The 25,335-nt window shown below is 40.2% G+C and overlaps 1 protein-coding gene across 1 annotated transcript; it reads left to right on the top strand.

The window, feature by feature from the left end:
- Positions 1 to 1,154: 1,154 nt before the first annotated feature.
- Positions 1,155 to 24,459, top strand: adam11 (ADAM metallopeptidase domain 11; the record flags this gene model as incomplete). The annotated part of the gene is made up of 27 exons (XM_080049088.1): positions 1,155 to 1,212; positions 1,483 to 1,622; positions 3,491 to 3,567; positions 4,082 to 4,148; positions 8,681 to 8,763; positions 9,220 to 9,277; positions 10,977 to 11,034; positions 12,640 to 12,779; positions 14,235 to 14,309; positions 14,447 to 14,518; positions 16,050 to 16,216; positions 16,314 to 16,398; positions 16,539 to 16,629; positions 17,016 to 17,067; positions 17,281 to 17,380; positions 17,492 to 17,563; positions 18,694 to 18,786; positions 18,939 to 19,019; positions 19,132 to 19,182; positions 19,294 to 19,357; positions 19,524 to 19,629; positions 19,757 to 19,876; positions 20,462 to 20,636; positions 20,916 to 21,030; positions 21,614 to 21,704; positions 23,406 to 23,423; positions 24,341 to 24,459. 27 exons carry the CDS (start codon positions 1,155 to 1,157, stop codon positions 24,351 to 24,353), a joined length of 2,322 nt encoding a protein of 773 aa, XP_079905214.1. The 3' UTR covers positions 24,354 to 24,459.
- Positions 24,460 to 25,335: the final 876 nt, after the last annotated feature.

Below are 25,335 nucleotides of genomic sequence, written 5' to 3'. Positions count from 1 at the left end.
ATGGTGAGGGGAGGGCGGCAGAGGGTTGATGAGCCCCGTTTCATAATCATTATAGCTACTCTCTTTGTTGGGATGAAGGAATCCTCTGTATGGGTGGCCCTGGCAAGAAACCACAGCAGCTTGTCACCAACACTTCTGCCCTTTAATCCAAAGGGACTTTTAACAGAGAATCTGGGGGAATTTTGTCTGCTGAGGGTTCAGGTTCTAGTGAGATACCAAGCTAAATGTTCTAGTCAAAGTACATGATGGCACATCCGTCCACACACTCCTAAGATTCTGTGCCCTGGTATCGATCGATGTCTGACACACCATCTGTTTTGATGGATTGTAGCCATGTTTCATCATTGAAGTTATTTATTTATTTAACTATAATAGTTTATTTAAAAAAAAACGTCTCCAAATATTTGAATGATATAAGTAATAATTGGGTGATTAACTCATTGCATAAACAAGATTCAAAACATGGCTTGTAATCCCCTAAAACTTGAAAAGGTGTGTATGAATAAGCAACAGTATTTAAAGTTCAGAAAAAAACAGTCCATAGGTATTAAAGGGCCTAAACAATTGACTAGTGCATCTCCACAGGGCTGTGTGGGTGTTGATCTGACTCAACTCCCAACCAAGTATCTTCAGATTATGATTCAATACAAATAAAACCAGCAGCTTTTGATATTGATTCATTTGAAAAACATTAAGTCGTCTGGAGACTTGTAGACTAGATAAGTAGCCTAGAAAAGTTCAAAGGTCACCAGAAATATTCTTCACTTCTTGGACCCATCAGGTCTTAATCAAAGAGCATGGGTGGGTCCACCAAAGCCCCACGTGCTCCTTGATTCCAGGCCCACGGCTCCTCGCGCAGCCTCATTGATTGAGCGAGCTCCAGCAAACATCGGGGCCGAGACACCAGCGTGTGATCTCGGTGACACCTGACCGACGACACAGCATGATGCTTCCGGAGCCGAGCAGCGGAGCCTCGGCTGGCTGTTTCTAAAAACTATCCAGAGGCGCGACTGCGAGATGCGGTTGCCGCGCTCAAAGCAAAGGAAACCCCGCTACTGTCAACAACAGACCTGCAGCAGCTCCCCCGCTCACGCCTCCTTTCAGTTCATTTAACGGCGCTGCACCGAGGAAACCACTAGGACTATGTGAGCATCATGCTCGCTGTGAGATGCCTGCTGTTCGCTGCAGTGTGTGCACGGTGCGCCGTGACAGGTGAGAGGCTTTTAATCACTGGTATTGTGCTTTAGTTCATCACAGGGAACCTTTGATCTATTCGGAAGTGGATAGTTTTTGCGCTTTATTGCATCCTCCTAACCGGGCGCGCTCCAACAACACGGACCGTGTAATTGTTGCATCGGTGTCAACAAGCAGCGCACCACCATCAGCTGTAGAAACTAGAAATAACATGAGATCGTAACCCTTGTAGATCGGCACAACCTGAAGCATTTCATTTAAACCGTCTATTGGTGTGTTCCTCTGTAGGTCTGCGGGAATGGGCGAGTCTGACTGCGGAGGAGGTGGTCCAGCCCAAGCGGCTCCTGCAACAGATCCACTCCCAGGAAGAGCTGCTCCACAGCCGCCTGGACACCCGGGTCAAGAACTACACAGCCGTAGGAGCGCAAGTGAGTTTAGTCCGTTGACTCTTTCTCACATCAATGAGCCACCATGCAAGGGTAGCGTATATCCTTTAATCTCAGTAAGGATACTATATTCTATTATAGTAAGATTTAGAGATCAAATTCTGGCCAAGGGGTCTCCATTTGTTGGGCATGAGTCATGACTCCTCTTTTTGCGCCCTGGTTTTCATGCTGGATAGACATTTGAATGTTTTTTGTTATTTCGATGTTATAGTTTTGCTGGATAGTTTGCACTCAAGTCAGCTGTGATTTTGTTTTATGATACAGTATAGTCACATGATATCAACATGTACAGTGTTACAGCTTATGAAAACATTGTTAATTAAATGGTTTATTGATGTTTATTTCTGAAACTCTAACCCCTCACCTGCTCTCACCAACTCCACCGCCCTGACCCCCCCCCCCCAGTCCATTAGATAATACTTCACACACCTCTCTTGTTACCTTTCCCTATGAACACTGTCTGTCAGTCAACGGAGTGGATATGACACACGTCTGACCTTGAGCTACCCTCTGTGGTCAGCCTGTACCTGATGTCTATCTTTCTGTAGAACTGTATAGGTGCCCTCTGTAAATTGTGTGCCGTTTTTTTTCTTTCTGCCTGTGGAGAAGTTTGAGTATAGTTAAACGTGTACAACATATGCAGTGAAACATTGCTTTTCTATTTTCTCATAAGCAATAGATAACATTTTCTATTTGTAATATTCAGCATTCTTACCTCTGCTGACATAACCCCAGTGAGTGTGTGTGTGTGTGAGAGGTTTTTATTATTTTTTTATTTTTCGGTTATATGGACCCAGTGGAGGCTTCAGATTGAAACTAAGTGCTTTGCAGAGAGTGCATGATAAAACTAAGAAGACCTGCCTTAAGTTACAGCTAGCCAGTCAGTACTGATGGGAGCCACAGCAAAGCTCTCTCTTACAAGGTAGATATCTCCCATTGACACAAGGGGAGACAGGCTGTCTCCACTTGAAGGAGATGTTACTGTTGGGGGGGACATCCACTTTATTAGCTTTGTTGTGTTGGTTTCTACGTGCCCTATTCAATTATTTCATATTGATCATACATTAATCCTCCGCTGTCCTCCACTCTCCCTTTATCATATTCTGGCTAGGAACCCGCCTATCACCTAAATGGATGCACAACCTTGACTTGGGAGGGATGTAGAGATTTTCCGTATTGTAATTTGATTGCTGCTACTTCTGTCTACTGAGTGCAAGCGGCACCTCTTGGAAAAGGAATGATGGCTCTCTTGAGATTTGTCCCTATTTTTCTGCTGATAATCAGAATTAAAGGTCTAAGGATAGAGGTTGTACACTGATTTGCAAAAAAGCCTTCTGAAACAATACTGTTATTTGGGGCTTTAGAAAATAACGTCGCTTGATATCATCTGATGTAACGCAAACCAAATAATGAGAATGCATTCTAAGATTACCCTTGTGTAAATGCAAAAGAGCCCTACATCAAATGTCATTGACCCGGTTAATGTATCCAAATACTGAACACGTGGTAATATAATATCGGGTGTAAATTAGGCCTTCCTGTTGAATAAATAAAATAGCTGACTTCTTTTATACTAACTCATTATCAGGGTTAGTATTAAGCTTACACTGTATATCATGTAGTGTGAAGAGGGACAAACTGGAAGTTGCTTAATAAACAAGTGCATTGATTTCTAAATATGACATTGAATTACTCAAAGTAAACAGTCTAAACAACCATCACTGGACAGAAATAATCCATCAGGTTACAGTTTTTTGTTGCTACCTAAATCACTGAGTCAGTGAATTAACAAAATGTAAAATCTAAATATCCTTTTATTTTTTTCTCTCTAATGCATCCTTCTCCGTCAGCCCATCCATCTTGCCCAGAGCAGTTTCTTGGTGGAGGCTTTCGGCATGTCCTTCATCCTTGACCTGGAACTCAACCAGTAAGTCAGCACATGCCTGCAAAGTGGCCACACCTCAGACGGAACCAAACCATATTGAATTGTTGTAGCAGTCCCATTGACTGCCTATCTTTCTTCATCAGTCTCTCCCGCAAACAGTTGTGTGTGTGTGTGTGTGTGTGCGCGCGCATTAAACCGTCTGGCGTGCGTGTGTGTTCATTAAACCGACTGGCTGCGGGCTAAATGACGCTCTTAACCAATACCCCCCCCCCTCTCCTCACTTAGCACACATTTTCTTCTAATGGACTGCATTTATGGAACACCTTTCACTGGCTTTCTAAGCACTTAGAATAAATGAAATCTTCACACATTTTGGTTTTTACTTTTGAATCAGCCGTTTGTTGATTCAGATTGGTCAAAATTCCAGAATAATAACCCATAATGGAACATTCACACAGTGCTACAATCATGCTTTTTTACACAATTATGGAAGCGTTTCAAGTAAATGGTGGATTGATTATTGGTTTTTCTCCCATTTTCTTCCTCTTCTCTCCAGCAACCTCCTGTCTACAGATTATGTGGAGCGTCACTATGAAGAAGATGGCAAGCTATCGCAGAATATGGTAAGACTATTTTGTAGAGAAAGTTTCACATTTGAGAAGATCGTTACCTCTCTCATGTTTGTAAAGTACATTTTCCCTTTTTGCTAATCATCAATCTCTTAACAAAAACGATGAAGAATATTTCTCATAATGTGGAATAATGTTTCCTTTATTGAAGAACTATTGACAAATTGTGGCATCTTCCGTTTTATGAGAGTTCATTAGAAGTCAAGGAGCCTCTTTTCCAAAGCCAATTTTATAGGAATTGATTTTGTTCTAATGGCTACAACAGTTTTACTTTTATAATGTCCATATATTGGAATATGTTTCTAATGTATTGGAATGTATTCCTCCTGACTGGAATTGAACATAATCAATAACCTACAGCAATAGTGCTTGTTTATCTTAGCCCTTGGTAGAAATTCATAGCGATGGCAAATGTTTTGCTTCACTTGTTTGTTAGCCGTCAGATGGCAAATGTGTTTTTTCTGCATACTCTGGGTCTTTTCTTCAACCCATCAATACATCATGCAAAATATTTGGAAATGCTTTCAAAATCAGCTTTGTAGCTGCAATAGCAGATCATCTGAGTTATTGATGGTGTCCTTCTCTGTGTCTTCACAAATGTGCAAACTGCTGCACAATAATGTTGTGAGCTTAGTTTGTTTAAACCGTCTTGGAGACTGATACTGCACACAGCTGAACAGGGTAGGATGGTCTCTCTCTGCTTTATTCAGTCTCTTGTCTGTCCCCTTTCCACTATCTCTCTGCCAAAGACCACCTGACCAATCAGTAGATGGTTGCCATGGTTACCAGCAGTCAGCAGCAGCAGAAGCTTGGGTCTATTTTGTGGTGTCGTGAGGGGAATTCAAATCATCTCCATTTCCAGAGCACACTAAACCCAATCTTACATCCCCCCTCTGTCCTGACCTTTGGAGCCAGATGTGTAATATTGACCCAATTATAGTTTTAGAAATGTATTTGCACATTTTAAAAATCAAAGAAATTAAATTATTATCAAATTGGCTATAAATACTAGCCTATATCATAAAAAACAATAATAACCATATCATATATAATAAAGTCAGCTACAGAACACAAGTTATGCTTGTGGACGTTTTGTAAGATTTTATTTTTGAGGAAGTTTTGCTAGTGAGATGTTTGAAAAGCCAAGATCAGGTTTTTTAGTTTTTATTATCAAGAGACATAATTTCTTTAGGGCCTAACTCTAAAATATTGACAAATATGATTTCGGCCTCAAAAGCCCACTATCGGTTGGGCTCTACATGTTTGCAATATAGACGATGGAAATGTTATGGAGAACATGAAATATACCATTGGAAAGTTTGGGGAAATTAATTAAGTTAGAAATAAAAGTAGTCCAATAATGGATCCTTGGGGTACACCATGGGGAAGATACATGTTGTCAGAATGGCAGCATGAATACACTCAAATTGACCCGTATCCTCTTTATTTAAAGCTTTTGAAAGATTAATAAATATGGTACAAATGAATTTATTAATGTCAAATCTTGAACTTAAGTAGTTGTGTATCCCGTTGTCAGGAAAATTTGTTGTTTCTGATTGGATGTTGCACATAGAAAACCCTTTATACCATGACTAAAAGAGGTTTGGGCTTTTTAATGGACTACTTCCATTATTTGCAACTGTTATACTTCTTCTCCGCTAAATCTCAGAGGCACATACTGCACTTTTAACTCAATTACATTTATCTGAAGGCTTTAGTAAACACCGATTTTACAATTTTTTTTCTGATAAAATGGTGGATTTAGTATTCCTTTTTGAAAAGAAATGTTCTGATCTTAATATTAATATACTGCAGAAATAGCCTATATGGGCATTTCATGTTTCTGCATGCTGGACTATAAGAACCCAGTGTATGCAACCCGCTTCCCTTCCCCCACCCTCTTCATCTCTATTTTGATTTATGTAGTTTCACTGAAGTGCCAATAAATTCTTCCTGCCTTTGTGTGTCACTTTTTTATAGGTCCCTGTGGATCTACACGCTATTGCATTGAACTGGTGACAGGCTTGTTTGACTCAAAGAGAAATTGAATTTGGGATGGGCTGGAATCCATATAAGCTTTTTTTATATATTTGTCATTGTCCTGCTTAATACTTTTTTGTCTTAAGACAATCGGTAAACATTTATTTTAAATATTGAAAGTCCTAAGTCTGATTTAACTGCTTTTTTTTTAATTTAGCTTAAGCACCAACACATTTGGATTGGTTTAAAACATAGAAGATGTTAATGGGAAAACCTAATTTTTTTCTGATTGATTAATTACAGAGCTTCAGAGTTATAGAACAAATCACATTATTTATAGACTAATAAATTGATAAACAATGTTTACCACCCTCTGTCATCTGCAATTGTGCTTATAAGTTAACAATCTCAGTACCTGGACATTGATGATGAATCAGCTGTAATCACAATCTCAGGAAAACAAGGGGAGAAAACTTCAAGAAATGTTTTTCCCTAAATAGTTTCACTGTTCGTGATTCAGTCTGTTTTTGCCTTCCAGTGTGGCTTTATTGTATCTGAAAAACTCTCACTCACTGAGGAAGTCTAATATTCCTAACTGATGCTTTTGTTCTGCCTAGTCTTCCTTTCACTTCAAATCAGCTCCTATGCTTTCTTTGCCTGTCCTCTCTATTCCTCTCAGCTCAACAATGCTGAGTCCACACATCGAGTAAACTCCATGCTTTTCTAATTTAGTTAGACTTTTCAATGTCAAATTTAATCCTTGTGTCTCTCTGCGACGTAAATGTGTATTGGCCTCCGTGTGTGTGTGCTTGCAGTTTTTATTCGGTCACTTTCTGCGTATAGCCTGTGTGTAGCGTCCTGCTTACATGTCCCTGTCCTCCCAGCACTTATGATTATCTGTGATTTTACAACATGGTTCATTTCCCAGTGTGAGTGGCCATTATTTGAAGTGCATACACCTACTTTTAGAAAGCGCACTCAGTCCCTCACAGTCAGCATGTGTCTGCTGTGTCAGGCAATTAGATTTCCTCCATTTAGCCTTGTAATTCTACCTTTTTTATTTATTTATTTATTTATAATCTTGCCCTGAACTAAGTGCTGTGGGCTGTCTCACAATTAGGTATGAATGATTAAAGTCCCTTTTCTCCTTCTCAGCAAACAAACTGACAATTAATCTTAATTAGCTCTATGAAAAACTACTGGGACAAAATGTAAGTTTAAAAATGTCAGTTCCTTGTCAGACTCTACTGTATATGCGGTTCTATAGTTTTGAACTGATGCATGAAATGATCAAGTGATGTAACATAAAGCTATGCCAATTGTGACCTAGTAGTGTGACTCTTTGTGACAAATTCCCAACCAAATGCAATTACAGTAGAGAAGTTTGTTAGAGAAAACGGACAACATTTACATATAACAAACCCCTCCCTCAAAATAGGCTCAGTGTGTCCTCTGAGATCTGACAGACTCTCACATGGCAAGGGATTTAAAAAAAAAATTACTTTTAACTTTCTCTCAGGGCTGTGAGTGACTGACGTGAAGTGAGATAAGGATGCAATATTTGAGAGGAAACCAGGTCAGCCATTGATTTCTCATGGACAGGATGCCAGCTGGCTATGTGTGATAATGTGTATAGTAGCCCATTTTAGATCCATTGATCAAGCCCTGTGCTGCACAGAAACAGACCTATTGCTATTTATGTGCCAGAAGCGGTGCTGAGGTCTTTTTTGTAAAGGTAACTTATTTTTTGTGAGTTCAAACATGACTTGACAGGACATCGGAGAGATTTTTTCAGGGTTGGAGTTGCAGCTCATAGTGAAAGTTGACCAAGCACCTGCAACTGACCCTCTCTTTCACTCACTCACTCACTCACTCACTCACTCACTCACTCACTCACTCACTCACTCACTCACTCACTCACTCACTCACTCACTCACTCACTCACTCACTCACTCACACAGACAGACAGACAGACAGACAGACAGACATTTAGCAGTTCCAGGTCACTACAAACAGTGCATGTATATTACATTCACATGCCTTTGAGAGGAAGCCTGCTTGACTATATGAAAGCAACCTCGAGATTGTATTTCTGTCCACCATGCACAGTGTATCTTCCCCTCAACTTTTGTTTGCTCGCAGATCATAACACACGTACGTGAAGCTTAAGTGTCAGTGGCAAGTCTCCTCTCCGATTGTGGAAATCTGATCATTCCTGTCATCATCATAGGTAGCATAGAAACACTATATACACTTTACAATCAGGTGTAGGCATCTGGAAGCATGGTGTACTGCTAAAACCTCACAGCAGCCCAAAGTATCAGCTGCCTGAAGCTGGCACACACATTGACAAAGTTTGTTTTATCTTGTGTTTAAAGGGGCATTCCACAGATTTTTACATCTTAAAGTCAATTGACTAATTTGCCTTTGAAAATAGTTGTATGCTGCATGCAATAAACTCCCTCCTGTTGTTAGCTTTAGGCTACCTTTTGTGTGCATTGAAATAAGTTACATTTCTCACTCTTCTCTATATGATTTGTTTGCAGGGAGGTGAGCACTGTTACTACCACGGGCGGGTGCGGGGGATGCCGGGTTCCTGGGCTGCTCTGTCCACCTGCCATGGCCTACGGTGAGTCCAATACTTTGAGTAAACGTTTTCACTGCACTGCCAGACTTGCTGTGGCAAAAAAAAGACGTGCAGTTTGTTTTAAGGCGGACACAGGAGATTCAAGTTTTTTTTTGTACCTGGCTCCCTGTCTCCAGTCTTTGTGCTAAGCTAAGCTAAGCTAAGCTAACTGACTGCTGGCTGCATCTTTTCTGCAAAATATGTGAGTTTGTAAGTTTGAGTTTGTCAGATAAGGAAAAGCAAGTACAGAAAAATCAATGGAAATCACGGATTTCATGACAGTATTTCCCCCTAAAAATGTGTTACCTGCCGTCCTAATACCATGACTGTCAGTACAATTAAGCCCAACGCCTCTAGATCCTACCTGTCATACGATCATCCACTTTCAACAAGATATACTGACGCAAAAATACCAAAGTATTCTGTGACAAACTGCCATTGATTGTTGTTGGTTTTTAGGGGGATGTTTTCTGACGGCAACTTCTCGTACGGCATTGAACCCGTTGGCAGCGGCAAGGTGAGTCAGGATCAACTAGCCGGCTTATTAGTAAGTAAACGCACAACAAATATCTTATTTCTTGGCATGGAACCAAGTTCATATGAAAACAGCCCTGCATAACTGTCCCCAATCTGTCAAACTCTTCAAAATATGAATGAAATCTTTTACAGTGAAGCCATCCACAGTCTCACGTTCTCTCTCCGTCTCAATATCGCTCCGTGACTTACTGTCAGTCCAGACGGTGTTACTCTATCTCTGAGTTGCTGTATGGAAAAAGTATTGAGCTGATACACAATCCACCACCTCTGAAACACAGCTCCTGTCTCATACCTGAGGCAGAGGTAACCTCACACGTAACAGATGGAGAACTGAGAAATTCTAAATTATCAACTAAATCTGAAAGTTTAAGATCTAGTTTAAAAAGATATAAACATACAGTATAAAAGAGGGACTGAGGGAGTGGAAATACATTGTTCTGAGTGGAAGAGGCTGGAGGCTCTTTTCCCATTAAGCCCCACAGTAATCGAAGGACAGCTTGAATTACATAGACTGGAGAGATGGATCAATGGCAAGGCAGCTCATCTTCAAGCTCTCTCTATCACTCTCTCTCGGTCTCTCTCTCTCTCCCTCTCTCTCTCTCTCTCTCGCTCAGATGGGTCATTTTCATAAAGTATTTATCCCCGGCTCATGTGTACCACAGTGCCCAGTAGTGTTATTGCCATTATGACAGCCCGGTGATTGATTAATTATGCATCCGAGCACTTTCCTTCCCGTTGATCCTTCTCTACCTCAGAGGACAAGGCAGAGCTTTTCTCTCGGGATGAGAGGAAGTGATTTTGAGGCTTGAATGATTTTAAAATAATGTTTTCCTTTTGTTTCCGTGGGTGTTCTCACTCCCACAGAACCATGTTTAGGAAATCCAAGGTTTTAACTGTGACTTGTTCAAGTCTATTTATTCATGCTTTTTCACTGGTAGTAGTTCTGGAACTTAACGTCTGTTGATCAAAGCTTGGTGATCAAAAGTAATTTTCCCTCCATTAAAACAGCAGCAAATCAGGATTTAGACAGTTCTCCATCCGTGATGACACCTTTCAAAAGCTCATTTCACTGCATTAATGCCTTAACCTAAAACCATTTTATCTAATGTAAGAGAATATTTTAGATAACTTTATTAGAAACTTTTCACTTTTCATTGCTCTTTTCACATACTTGAAATATGTATGTTAAAAAACATAGTTTATTTTCTTCTATTAAAGATGAATGCAGGAAACAATGCATAGAAAATGAAGACACTGTGATATGTTTTCCGGTCTACTGTGGCCTGACTGTACTTGAGTTATAGTTCTTAAATTTACGATTTTCATATCTGGAATTCTCATTCACATTGAGACAGATATTGGTAATGCAATTATTATTATTTTTTTTAAAGGGGGTTCCCTTTTGAAACCCTTAATATTTCAAATCTTCCCACGTCAGAAACATAAAACTACAAAGAAGATTCTGGCAGTTCTTTATCCGTGAATAGACTTCAAAGTGCTGTTTTTCTGCTGCTTTGGTGGTAAAAATATATGAATAAGTAAAGTTGCCTTAAGCTGTGGAGAGTCATCATTTTAAAATGAGCATCTCATAACTACAGTCTAAACTTGCTGACGACAGTTTAAAAAAAAAATCCTAATTCCTCCTTCCTTTCCCTCTCTTTTTTTTCTTTCAGGAGCAGACCGACCACACTGTGTACCGCATGCCGGACATCAACCTCTTTCCACCCCCCTATACAGGTAGGAGCACAGTCAAACTCCACACAGTGACTCCTCACACTTACTTTAGCCCATGTGCAACTTAAAAGTATTTTGGTCCCTCTGGATTGCTTAAATAAAATGTTTGATGGGGTCAAAATCCCTATCTCTGATCCACCCTCCAAACCTTAAAATGGGGTTGTATGGGCTACTGAGCCATAGTTATTGTGTTACCTTATGGAGATGGGGGTCAGCGCAGCCATTCTAAGGAGTTTGAGGATGGGGTCACTGTAGCAGAAGTCAATTGTATGCTCAACTAAGATTTTTTCCACAGCTATAGTTTGCCGCCAGACCGCCGTATATTTTTTGCTTTCTTGTGTCTCTTGAATAATCCGCAGTAGCTCTGAGTCGAGAGGCTGATTGGCAGAGTGATACAAAAACAAAGTGCTGTCTGGCGGCAAACTAAAGATGTAGGGGGAAAAAATCACAGTTTAGCGTACAATTGACCGGAACGTTATAGATTAGCATTCAATACAGTAGATGTGTAGAAAAAAAGTTTTTCGTCTGGCCCCCTCTGTGACAATTCAGTCGCTGACTTCTGCTACAGAACAGTATGCCCCAAACCCCTTTATAGTGACTGCACTGACTGCCATCTTCATAAGGTAACTAAGTACCCCATACCACCCTACTTCAAAAATACCTAACTATCCCTTTAAGACATTGTCTGCTGCACCAGACAATGAGTAAAACTAGTGATGTGATGCACATATACATATACAGTAGCCTGAAACTGTTGTTAAAATAAATGGTAAATGGACTCCACTTATATAGTGCTTTCACTGATTTTCTCAGACTCAAAGCACTTTAGAATGTTTACCTCATTCATTCACACACACACACACACACACACACACACACACACACACACACACACACACACACACACACACACACACACACACACACACACACACACACACACACACACACACACACACACACACACACACACACACACACACACACACACACACACACCCCAATAATGGCAGCTACCACGCAGGGTGCAACCAGCCACCCTGCAACCTGGCGGGCGACTGCTGTACCTGTTTAGCTCCAAGCTGCCACAATGAAAGCTGGGAGGATGCAGCCTAGTCCTGATGAACCCTGATAAAGGTGGCTTGCTGGTGGTTGTTTGGAGACAACATGTTAATCAACTGTTCTAATTTTTTGGCTGCTTCTCTCTAAGCACACACACGCACGCACACAGTGTCCTCTCCCTCCTCAGGTTGTTCTGGCTGTCCTCCCTGCCCTTGCTGTACGTCTCATTTGGCTGCCTCCCCTTTGTCCCTGAAAGCCATCTACCTCTCTTCCCCCTTTCCTCTGCGTGCCGTGAGATATTGATTTCTCCTGCAGATCAGTGGACTAAAATACATGGTTACATCCATACCCATAATGATGACTAGCCACTTTTCTCTCTCGCTCTCATTTACTGTGTGTGTGTGTGTGTGTGTGTGTGTGTGTGTGTGTGTGTGTGTGTGTGTGTGTGTGTGTGTGTGTGTGTGTGTGTGTGTGTGTGTGTGTGTGTGTGTGTGTGTGTGTGTGTGTGTGTGTGTGTGTGTGTGTGTGTGTGTGTGTGTTCCCCAGGTCGCTCCGTGAACAGCGCAGAGCCGGATATGCAGACAGAAGGCCACAGTGAGGGAGTCGTTGAACTGAAGGACGGAGACAACTTGTCTGAACAGGAGATGTCTTTCTTTACTAAAGGCCTGAGACGCTCAAAAAGACAAGTTTGTTTTTTGGAGACGACCTCTATCTTTCTCCACACACACACACACACACACACACACACACACACACACACACACACACACACACGCATGTCGCTGCACCATGTGTGCAGCAAGTGTCACCACAGTGAGGGATACACCAGAGTCGAGATATGGAAACACAATGAATCTTTTAAAGAGAAGTCCATCAGATGATGCCAAATTTCCACACGCATGATACACTGATAGATTGTCTCCAGTGTCATGCTGATAGAAATAGAATCCCAAGATGGGTTTTAAAAGAGAGAGGGAGAGAGGGGTATCTTATGTCTTTCTTAAATCAGAGAAAATTAATTGAGTGATGCCTCTTGATTGGTTTTGTACTGGGCTTGCATTACAAATGGAAAGCTTACATTACAAGCTGAGGGTGTGACGTTTGAAAGAGGCTTTAACCAGACATGCTCCACGCTAAAGATGCCTGGCCCTCTGCTGCATCACTTCTGACATTTTTAGCCATGCTTGCTACGTTGCTCCAGGGATGTCAATGTTGATATCAATATCAATGTCGGTCCAGAATTCAACTTCAACAATGGATTGCCTTAAAGGTACAGGAACTAATTTTCCCCTTCAGGATAAATTGTTTTGACTTGATCGCTTGACTTATCGTCCAGCTTCAACATTTCAATTTATCCAATACTTGTTTATGACTAAAATATGTTGTTTTTAGCTAACACACTAAACTAAGACAGCAAAATGGTTACCCTATACCTGCTAAGCATCTTAGCATTGTCATTATGAGCAACTTAGCATGCTGAATTTAGCATTTAGGATAATTCAGCTTTAATTTAACCTGGGTTTTATTTTAGTATTTGTCCTTTTTGTTTCTTGGTTATGAGGACATTGTCATCACCAAGTTACTTTGCTAATATCAAGGAACACACAGACAACTCCACATTGCAGTCCAACCAGGAAAACGAGCAATCCAGACAATCGGAGTGAAATTGTATGACAGCTTGTGTTTTTTTGCCCTGCTCAATGTCAGTGTTCGCAGATCTCATCCATTAACTTAGGGATAATACTGAATGACATTTATTTTGAAACTTTGTCACTTATTTCGTCATGAATATTTAATGTGTAATGGAAAGTTCTAAAGTACTTTTCTTTCTCGTGAATCTCCCAAAGCAATCAGACACTGAAATGTATCCTTTCAAATGCTGAGGGATATTCTGCTAAATGAATGAATGAATGATTGTTGCTCTCAAAAGTTTTTGCTACCCCTCTCAAGGACAAAGACTAGAGTTTCAGCAGCATCAGCGTGTGTGTGTGTGTGTGTGTGTGTGCGTGTGTGTGTGTGTGTGTGTGTGTGTGTGTTTCGCTGCTGGGTTTGTGTGTGTGTGTGTGTGTGTCTGTTTGTCCTGTGTGAAGGTGATTTATGACAACGTCTGGGTGTGTGGATGTCTCTTTCCTCTCTAAAAGGTGCGGCGAGGCCAGCGCACAGTCCAGACTGAGACCAAATACATTGAGCTGATGGTTGTCAACGACCATGAACTGGTAACCATATGTTTACTTTGACCTTTTATCTCTGTAACTACCACATGAAGGCAATAAGAAGTAGTGAGTGTGACTAAATAAGGCTTGAATAGGACATTATAATCAACCCAGTAACACAGGGTTTCTCCTCCTGTTAGTTTGTGCAGCTCCGGCGGTCAGCAACTCAGACCAAGAACTTTGCCAAAGCGGTGGTGAACATGGCCGATGCGGTGAGTGGAAATAATATTGTTGAGGAATTGACTGTGAGCTTCCTCTTCCTGTCATATATCCCCATTGAAAACCATGGGCTTCCTTTTATAGTAGATTTATTATGGAGAGTCGCTTGAGCTACCTCTGGACAGTTGCCACATTTCAGAGCTTTTCCCCTTTCCCAAAAAGCATCAAGATATTTTCCCTGATGATTATTTTCAACCGTCTCAGGTTTGGTCTCAGAATGTGTTGAAGGCTGTTAATCAGATCTATGAAGTCGATTTACCGTGACAAGGTTTGCACTTGTTCGACTCTGAGGGTTGCATATTACCCTAACAAATTTCAAATAGTATTAATATCCTTTTTTTTTAATGTGTTTGACCGTGTTGAAAGTCTAGTTCTATTTTGATGTAGGTTTTATAGTTGCATCAACATGAGTTACAACATTTCTGTGCAATGTAATCAAAAATTCCTAACAAATACTATAAAGCATCCCTGGCCCGGGAGTGCTTAAAACGTCCACTTTGGGAGCAACCGATCTAAGTCACAGTTACCTTTTGATTGATGTAAAATGTGCTCGTATAAATGAATAATGATCTAGGCAGGCTGAAGGAAATCTTTGCTGCTGCGGTTGATTGTCTAAAATATAGGTTTCATGGCTTGATTACCAGGTTATATATTGTGATGACTGCACTCCCCATTACCTTTTTACCAAAATGGAGGAATTAAGTAAAAGCAGATTGCATCATCTTTACATACTATATTGAATTACCTGTATTTATTTACTTTTGGTTGAGCTAGTCAGATGTGAGATTACTTTCGAAAAACAGCCAATTTGAAGTGCAAAAAAATGTCCCTGTGTCCCTCGCCATATCTTCGGCACAGGAAAGCCTTCACTGATTGGGGACGAAATCACAGTGATGCTGGTTTCCTTGGTAACAAACTGCAGCCTGCCTTCCCACTCAGTGTCTTAAGTAGACGGATGCAACTGTGTTTTCAATATTTCTCTATTTACCGTATATTCAGAAATGCCTAAAACTCTGGACCCCTATTCCACTCACTCTTTTAAAAACCATCTTGACAGTTGAGAAAAGAGGCCTGTCCTACAGCGCACCCTTCTTATAGAAGCACATTCTCACCGTTTGCAAATTTTATAATCACTTAACACTTAGGTGATTTGATTTGATTTTTTTTTTAAACGCAAAATAGTTTTTGTTCTGTTATTTCTTGAATATTAGACATTGACATTTTTTATTTGTGCAGGTTTTCAACTTTGCATGTGTTATCTTTACATATGGGCAATTTTATTATTATAGGCCCTTCAGAGAGCTGCTATCCTGTAGACTCAAGACTTCTTTGATTTTTGAATTGAGCTGGTATTTCCGATCACTTTAATATTCACACATGCACATTAACGCTCCCGTCCTGACTCTTGCGTTGAGGGTCGATGGCTTATAACTGACTTCTGAATGTGTTATAGTTCTCCTCATCTCCTCACCTGTTGTTGCCTACAGTTCTTGCTTATTTTTCCCTTTTTCTGATGAGTCCCAGATCTTTAAGGAGCAGCTCAACACTCGCATTGTCCTGGTGGCCATGGAAACCTGGTCTGCTGAAAACAGGGTCTCCGTGGGCGACGACCCCTTGATCACCTTGCGCGACTTCATGAAGTACAGGAAGGAAAGCATCAAGGAACGCTGCGACGCCGTGCACCTCTTCTCGTGGGTTCAATCCCCTGAGAAGGATTTTACCTCCAGTTGTTGTTTTCCTCCTTTAGTTATTATTACTATTATAACAATCCTGCTGTCTTCAATACAGGGGCAGGACTTTCATGAGCAGTCGCAGCGAGGCGGCCTACATTGGGGGCATCTGCTCAGTTACCAGGGGTGGAGGTATCAATGAGGTTAGACACGTGTCTCTTACGCTGTATTCATCAGAGAGAGAGAAATAGTTTATTTATAGAAGTTCTCCTGAGTAGGTCAGTTCACTCTCATTTTTTCCTCTAGCTGTTGTGATTGACTTGATTTATTTCTGTCATTTCAGTTTGGCAGTGTGGGCCCCATGGCCATCACATTATGTCAGAGTCTTGGCCAGAACATCGGCATGCTGAGAAACAAAGAGCGGCCAGCTGCAGGTAAGAATAATGTTCTGCATACGTTTAATGTAAAAAAAACAAAAAGTATATTATCTACATTCCCTTGTGCAAATATATGGTTATCTGAGCAAAGTATCTCAAAGCTGTCTTATATTGAATAATAGATGTTACTGTTCTTAATATATCTAAAACTTATCCATTACAAATGTATTTACCCAAGTACTCAAGAAGTGTAAATGTGTTATACAGCACGCTTGCTTGATTTTCTACCAAGAAAAGAAAACCCTGTACCTCTGTTGTAAGAATGGTTCCCCCTAGTGGTAAGATTGCAGCAGTTCAGAACGGAATTATAAAAAGTTGCTCAAAAATGTTTTGTTGATTCACATCATGACCTCTCATGACCACAGACATATTTTGTGTTTCAGGAGACTGCAGGTGTCCAGACCCATGGCTGGGCTGCATCATGGAGGACACAGGGTATGCGCTACATTCACAATACATTAATCTGTGTCCTTTGGCAAACTACAAGACAATTCTCAATTAAAACAAGATCATTTGAAAATGTTTTTTTCTATCTTTGTAGATCATTGTCAGGATAGGAGAGATATTCAAAGTAATCACAACATTAAGGAGTATCAAATGTACCTTGTAATAGTGAGTGATGTATGTGTTTTTTCTGGTATCCATCAGCTACTACCTTCCCAGGAAGTTCTCTCGCTGCAGCATAGACGAGTACCTGCGCTTCCTTCAACAGGGAGGAGGCAGCTGTCTCTTCAACAAGCCCAGCAAGGTGAGGCTCAATTTTGAATCGCAAACAATAACTTGAAATGTAGTTTTCTTCATTTCATAAAGTTAATTTGATTTTAAATGTGACATGAATATTTTTGTCTTTTTCCTATAGTTGTTTGACCCACCGGAGTGTGGGAATGGATATGTGGAGCGGGGAGAAGAGTGTGACTGTGGATCACTAGTGGTGAGTCCATTTGAATGAACTCATTTCTGTGGATTCATTACAAAAACAACCATTCAGTCGATCAACCATAAGCGTAGTTGGAAAAGCTGAGTCATAGAAACGAGTTGTCACATATTTTCTTACCTGTCCACAACCTTTCTGTTTAAATTGGACTGTGTGAATAGGATCTACAGTCTGCAGTAAATCGAGAAAAAAAAACGTTGCTTATATTTATACTATTATTTATTCACAGGAACAACAATGTTCCCCCTTATATTTACAGATGTACAGAAACTACACCATGTAACAATTTGACATTTTTTCTCTTCTAAGGACAGTATTACAGTACAAATATTTCACATGAAATAACACTGCTGCAAAGGAACACTCTTTTTTTTGCAAGTGAAATTCATTAGCAATTTAATTGAATGAGCAGAACTTCATTCTGAGTTAAATGTAGACAGTAAATGACAAACAATCGAAGCAGAGATTTTGATTTGAGTATTTGTATTGAACTGTTGTTACTGTTGTTAGTGAAGTTGTTACGGATTATGTTTTGAAATAAAACCTAATATCTTGGGTCGTATGCTATATGTCAACCCCTGGTCCTATCTGATGATTAAATTAAATGTTAGATATTTCTTATTAATTAAACCAATAGCGAGTATCTAATTACTATGTGTTTTTCGGGAAACCGGAGCAACAGTTGCTAAGCTGCAGTTTTCATGGTAGTCTGGTGGAAACATTAAAGTATGAGTGTTTCCAGTGACTTATTGGCTACTCAGCTGATGAGATATACCAGTGATAGCTGTCATTTTAGCAGCAAAGGCTTCTGGGGTTCTTGTATCTAAAAAAAAAATAAAATAAAAAAAAAATAATAATAAACATAAACGACCACGAAAAGTTTCTATAGTTCCATCCGGCCTTATTTAAGCTTGTCTTAACCAACTTAATTGTATTATCAGATTAGAAGTTTGTTCAATTTTATTCACGTCTTTATAACTGCAGTTCAGGTTGATTTGAATACATTTTTTATATTATATCAATTGGAGTCATATTTCAGTGCTAATCTATGCATTATTCCATCCATTACTGTTGAGTCAAACGGCCTAACACTCATTATCTTCCCATAAACCATCTCTGACCCCTAGGAATGTGTACGGAATGGAGCCAACTGCTGTAAGAAGTGCACCCTTACCCACAACGCCATGTGCAGCAACGGGCTCTGCTGCAGGGATTGCAGGGTAACACATCACACCGCTTTAACTGGAGTTTAAGTTTGTCGCTGTTTATCACCGCCTCGATTGGCGCTTTCACTTATATTCTCTTTCAAACCTCTGGCTCTCTATTTCCATCTCTCTTTTCTATCTTCTCTTCTTTGGTCTTCTCGTGACAGTACGAGCAGAGAGGAGTGACGTGCCGCGATGCCGTTAACAACTGTGACATTCCCGAGACCTGCGCAGGAGACACCAGCCAGGTAAAAGCCTCACACACAAAAAAAGCCCCGAACCCAGCTGCACATTTATTTAAAATAATTTGAAAACCGACAGTGAAAGCGAAACGGACAGATAATGTTGTCTCTTTTGCAGTGTCCTCATAATGTCCACAAACTGGACGGCTACATGTGTGATGCTGGACAGGTAAGAGTCATGTCTTTTGTTAATGGTTTTTAACTGCTTCTCATGTTTGATTTGATAAACCATATTTTCCTTCATTATAATTTCCACCCTCGACCTTCTCCTCCTCCTCAGGGTCGCTGTTATGGAGGTCGCTGTAAGACCAGAGATGGTCAGTGCAGGACTCTGTGGGGCTACAGTAGGTTTGGATTGTATATTGAGCGTTTTTCCCCCATGCGTCATGTCCCTCTTGTGGTTAAATCATGATTTTCTTGCATGGCATTTGGTTATGGCCTTGAGAAATGATTTTAATATTTTCTGAAAATAAGTTAGTATGTAAAGTGAGTGAATGATTGTGTTCTCAGGCTCGGCTGACAGGTTCTGCTATGAGAAGCTGAACTCTGAGGGAACGGAGAAAGGAAACTGTGGCCCGGAGTCCAGCGGTCAGGGATGGGTGCAGTGCAACAAGCAGTGAGTAAAGAAAGAGCATGGCCAAATTCACACTTGTTTATTCTCATAGATGTCTTTGCGGAATTGAGTTTTTTTGTACGTTTTTATTTGTCAACTTTTAATGATTTTCTCACCTTGTCGCCATCAGAGACGTTCTCTGCGGTTTGCTGCTGTGCACCAATTTGACCGCCAGACCCAGCTTCGGCGAACTGCAGGGGAAGCTCACCAGTCTGACTATCCACCACCAGAACAGATACATGGACTGCAGGTGAGGCAGCTTTCCTCTGGCGGCTTGGTGGGTTTGAAAAAAAAAAACTTATAAAAGTATTCACTAATACAGAAAGCTACTCAGACAAATTTGGATTTGGATTCACTACATGTGTAAAGAAGTTGAATTTGTAGACGTTGTAGTATTGTTTTTGTATTCACACGAAACGTTATAAACAACAAGGATTCTTAAGGTGAACACATATGGCTAAATTGTTTTCAAAGTTAAAGGAGGATGGGAGAAAGAATGTAAAAGATGAGATGAGTTGCCGAACTGCGATTTTAGATAAAGTAGTGGCCTAGAAAAGGATAATCAGTCCTAGAACCAAACCTGACACATACAATGTATGTACTTTTTGTACTTTTTGAATAAAAGAGATAAGGACAAAAAAAGGCAATACATTCAACAAGAAGTGAAGGTACACTGCTGTGTTAAATGTGCACTGTGGACTTTTGACCTCTACAATGGAACTATGGAAAAATGGCTTTCATCAAATTTTTTAGATCTCAAGGACATGCACATGGTCATAACTGATCTGTATTTAGCATCATTCAGAAGGATTTAATCTGAGTGTCCAAACTGCAGGGGCGGCCATGCAGTGCTGGATGACGGCTTGGATCTGGGCTACGTAGAGGACGGTACGCCATGTGGGCCAAACATGATGTGTTCGGAGCGCCGCTGCCTCCCCGTCACCACCTTCAACCTGAGCACCTGCCCCGGCTCCTCGCCCCAGTCCGCTCGCATCTGCTCCCACCATGGGGTGAGTCTGTCCCTGCCAAGAACACCCATCTTTGAAGGTCACCTTTTATGAAAAATGCACTTTTTCATGGTTTCCCCCTGAATCTAACTGGCAGTTGGATTCATATTGGCAGTTAAATTGAGGGCCATTCAAAGTAGACTAGGTTTTTAGAAGGCGGGGCTTAAAGAGACTGTGACCTTTTAAGATTTTTATTATTCATTTGACTTGCAGCTTAATGGCAGTAAAATACAAATATAAAATGTCAAATGCTCACTCAAGTGTCCCATATCTGTCCTGTAGACTTGCAGTAATGAGGTGAAGTGCATCTGTGATCCAGACTACACTGGGAAGGACTGTAGCGTGTTCGACCCGATCCCCATCCCTACCCCACCAGACGGTCCAGAGAAGTACAAAGGTAACCCACACAGAGCAGTCAGTCCCATGCAGTACTGTTACAGTGGCTCCTCGCCTCAGTAGAATAACCCCATGTGATGGAAAAATATCAACAAAAAAAAAACTTAAGATGTCGATGCACACACAGCTGGAATGGCAAATGTTTGACCTTTGTCTATGAATTAATAACTGTCTCACTGCTAAAGTAAATCATTTTGTTTTTCTGCAAGTTGGACTGGAAAACAATGTCCTAAAAAACATGAAATAGAAAAAAGAAATGGGAATGGAGATGGAGATGGTTCAAATATATGATGCACTGCCTGCTTAAAGAGTTAATCTGAAGCTTTGCAACATAGTGAGACACAAAATTTATAAAAAAATACAGAAATATAAAATTCTGCTGAGAGAGGGAGAGAACAAGTGTGTACTAAAATGCTTTACAAAACAGATAAAATGTATGGACATTGATAAACATTTGTTGGTAAAACAACATATTATAAAAGATAAACCAACAATATTTCTAATTGTTGGTAGTCGGCACTCTCACATGCTGTTTATTTTCTTCATATTTTTCCCTTCACTGGCTGACCCCTTCACTCCCACAGGTCCCAGTGGTACCAATATCATAATAGGTGCGGTTGCTGGTGCAATTCTGGTGGCAGCGATAGTCCTGGGGGGAACTGGTTGGGGATTTAAGTAAGATCTCTGGCATGCCTGTGTGTGTGTGTGTGTGTGTGTGTGTGTGTGTGTGTGTGTGTGTGTGCCTGCTGTGTCCCTCTGTCAGCTAACACACATGCCTGTGGCTCGCTGCTGAATGCTGCTCTGCTTGCTGTTATATCCATACTCACAACCAACAACCAGAGCTCATGTGGGTTTATTAATAATGCAGCTGGACGCGCAGTAGACGGGTTTCCACCTGCAGGTTTTGTTAGAGGAACGGAGCATGAATGATGTTAATTAAAAATCCTCATTAGTCCTTTTGCCTGGTAAGCTCTTTGAAGAAATGTGCATAATCATGGCATGAAATGAATGGCAGGATCGTAGCAACTTTGCATGGATATAATCAGGATTGTATGATATTGATTTAATTTCCCAAAAACCATAGCACTTGACTGTAGAAGCCAAATTTGTGTAAGTTACAATGAAATGAATACTGAAAAATTAAAGCTAATAATCAATTGTCTATTGATTATTAGCTTTAATTTTGGCAGAATAAAGATTATTAAGGTACATTTTGAAGCAAAATGTATATTCACATTTAAATTCATATTTAACAAATTCTTTAATAGTTTTTTTAGTCTTCTGAGATGGTGAATTGTAGATCTTTAGGTTGTCAGTCAAAACGCGACATCTGAATAAGTCACCATGGGTTTTTTGATCATGCATTTTTTATGATTTGCTGCCTCTTATTGGACCAAACCAATTCATTAAGTAAATAATCAGTATTTACTGCTGTAAACATCCAGGCCTCAGAGTTTGTTTACTGTGTCCTTAAAAGGTGGAATCCACCATGTAAACATCAAGAACTGTTTACAGGTCTTGGGGGGGAGTGCTATGAGAACACAGCTGTTTAAAGCCTTCAATGGCTCCAAAGCAAGTTGTGTGAAATCTGCCTCAAGCAATGTCACATGAGCCTACACATTTGAAAATAATTTGGAATGTAGAGTTAGAATGGAGTAAAATAACCAGACCTCTGCAGCCTGTGGCTCATCTCTGCTGCAGGCCTGAAGCTCAACATTTTTATTAGCCGCTACTTTAGCATCCCAGTCACTGAGCTGGTGGGGTTGCATTGTGGGTAATGTAGATGCCTGGTTTTTGACATGGAAGAAGGATGTGTGGCATAAAAAAGACTATCTAGACGATAAAGAAGATTAACATGCTCTTTTTCTATGTGTCTCTCTGCACGTCTGAATCTGATTTCAGATCTGCTTTCTGAAGTTTGTTTTATTCGCACTTAGATAAGATAGAACTTTATTCATTCAGAAGCAAATCTCTAGATGCCGTCTTGCCTTTTGCTAGCATGCTGCGGCATTCCTGCAAGATTGCAAACAAACAAAAAATGATTGTCACCGACTGAAATCTTTTGCCTTAATCCCATGGCGGTAGTTCATGTATTGGCATCAAATCTGCCTGGAAAGATAACTGCTATTGCAAGTTCCTTAGTAGTAAAGTTCATTTTCTGGATATCAAAAGATAAAGTTACAAAAGGCCTGTATATTACTTTGCTTTTAAGACCTTGGGTTCATTTGCATGTTTTTTTTGTTTTGTTATTGCACATTTCGTCTCACATGAAACACCAGTTGGCAGTGTGTTACCTGTCTCCCTGCTTCACTTGTTCTCTCTCTCTCTGTTTTCCTCTTTTCCCTCCATCATGTTACTGCCTCACTGCCGATCCAGAAACATCCGAAGAGGAAGGTACGATCCCGCATTTCCGTCCTGATTCCGACACCAAAACATTATCACTGTTCATTATGTCAACACAAGGCCATCTGTTTTATAAGACTCCCCCTACGTCTCTATCCTCTGACTCACATATATTTCTAGGCCCAAACACACATGCATCTGTCACCTGCTGTTATGGCATATATTTAGCTTTCCACACATTTTATATCTGTTAATTTGTGTATATATATATATAGAATGAACCAAAGCCACATACCACAGTATTTATTATATAGCCATAATTAAGTTTGAAAAACCCACAATCATAATTGCATTCCTTAATGTGCGAGCAATATTAACGTATGAGCAATATTAGGAAACATCTATAATCTATAATCCTTGTTTTGCATTATTTATTTATTATTTGTACTGCATGTCCCGTCACCAATTAGGCTGCCATATCTCGAAAAACAGCTGCAGCTTGGACTTTGTAATGTTCGTTTCATAAGACTTTCAATAATAAAAGATGAACACTTCTTTTAAGTGTTATTATTGTTGTTTTATTGGGTTTATTTTTGAGATTATTTAAAGATGTATCTGCACAAAAGCAACTTGATTCATTGATTTTAATAATGAACAGAAAAAAAGTTAGTCCTCTTTTATGCAAAAAGTTAAAAGTGGCATTTAATGGTTCCAGGTTCTAACATCATAGTAAATTTATAATTTTATAATTTTGGACAGTAAGTCAGACATAGCCATTTAAAGATGTCCTCCTAGAATGTGTTTCAAATGTACAGTCTGATGTTAATTGACCAAGCAATCCTTTAATTTAAATAATAATAACAAAAGTTAACTCAACTAAATCTGTCAGATTGCTACATTTATTCTTTTCCTTCCTCTCTTTTTCTTCTCCACTTCTCTCTCCACTTCCATTCCTCTTCTCCTTCCAGATCGTCAGGCTGAGTGGCATCCCTCCGCTGTCCTGTCTACCTTACACTGTGTCTATTCCCTGGGGAGGCTTAACAAAGATGTCTTCCACTTACAAGCCCCTCAGAGCTTTCTTTCTGTTTCCTTCTCTTTATTTTCTTGGTTTTACTCCTCTGAAAAAATCAAATTAATTATTTGGTATGGAAGTCTCTGAGGTCGGCTGTTGGCAGATCCTCTTGGTACAAACATCCAATTGGACATCATTGGTATGGCCTCGGCCCTCCATTTTTTTTCTAGGACTTGTGTTTACTCCACTTTACAGTTTTCTTTTCCCCTTCCACTGGTTACAGCTTGTCTTCTGCCATATTGACTGTTATTATGCTTTAATCCTTTAGGTGATTTCATGAAAGAAGTGTTTAAAACACAGTTGACATATTTAACCTCACAGAGAACACAGCCACCTCCTGTCAGTGGTGTGACTTTAACTGCAATAGAAGTGTATAACTATATCACCAAATAGTGAATGTTGACATTGTATCCTTCTAGTTGAGGGTTATTTTTGTGTGCTATAGGCTTTTACGTTCCACAGTAATAGCCATCATTTCTCCTCTTTATGCTGCCTTTCATTATCGAACACGTAGTCAGACCTTTTTAATCAACGCTTCTACATAATATGCATTAATATATAGTTCAGGCCTGCACGGACCCTAGTGGTGTCTCTGTGCTGGTAGCAGCCGAGCTAGATAAGACAGATGCACATGTATTCAAACTAATGTTTCATCCCGCTGTTTGATATGTAATACATATATACAACCAATACGCATACAAGTACAGTATGCTGAACATGGGTGCTGATGTACATAGTGTATCATAGGGGTTGACAGGTTAAGACAGCAGTGACTCACTGCCGCTCTGGAAGCACAAGTCTGGAGGGAGAAGACTCCTCTGGCCTCTTAGCCTATTATAAAAGAAAACCTGCTTGTTTTTAATGACTTGATGAGCGACAGAGAGAGGATTC

The sequence above is a fragment of the Ammodytes marinus genome (genome assembly GCF_949987685.1).
Source record: "Ammodytes marinus genome assembly, chromosome: 20".
NCBI classification, from domain to species: Eukaryota; Metazoa; Chordata; class Actinopteri; order Uranoscopiformes; family Ammodytidae; genus Ammodytes; species Ammodytes marinus.
This window is presented reverse-complemented; position numbering and strand designations above follow the sequence as displayed.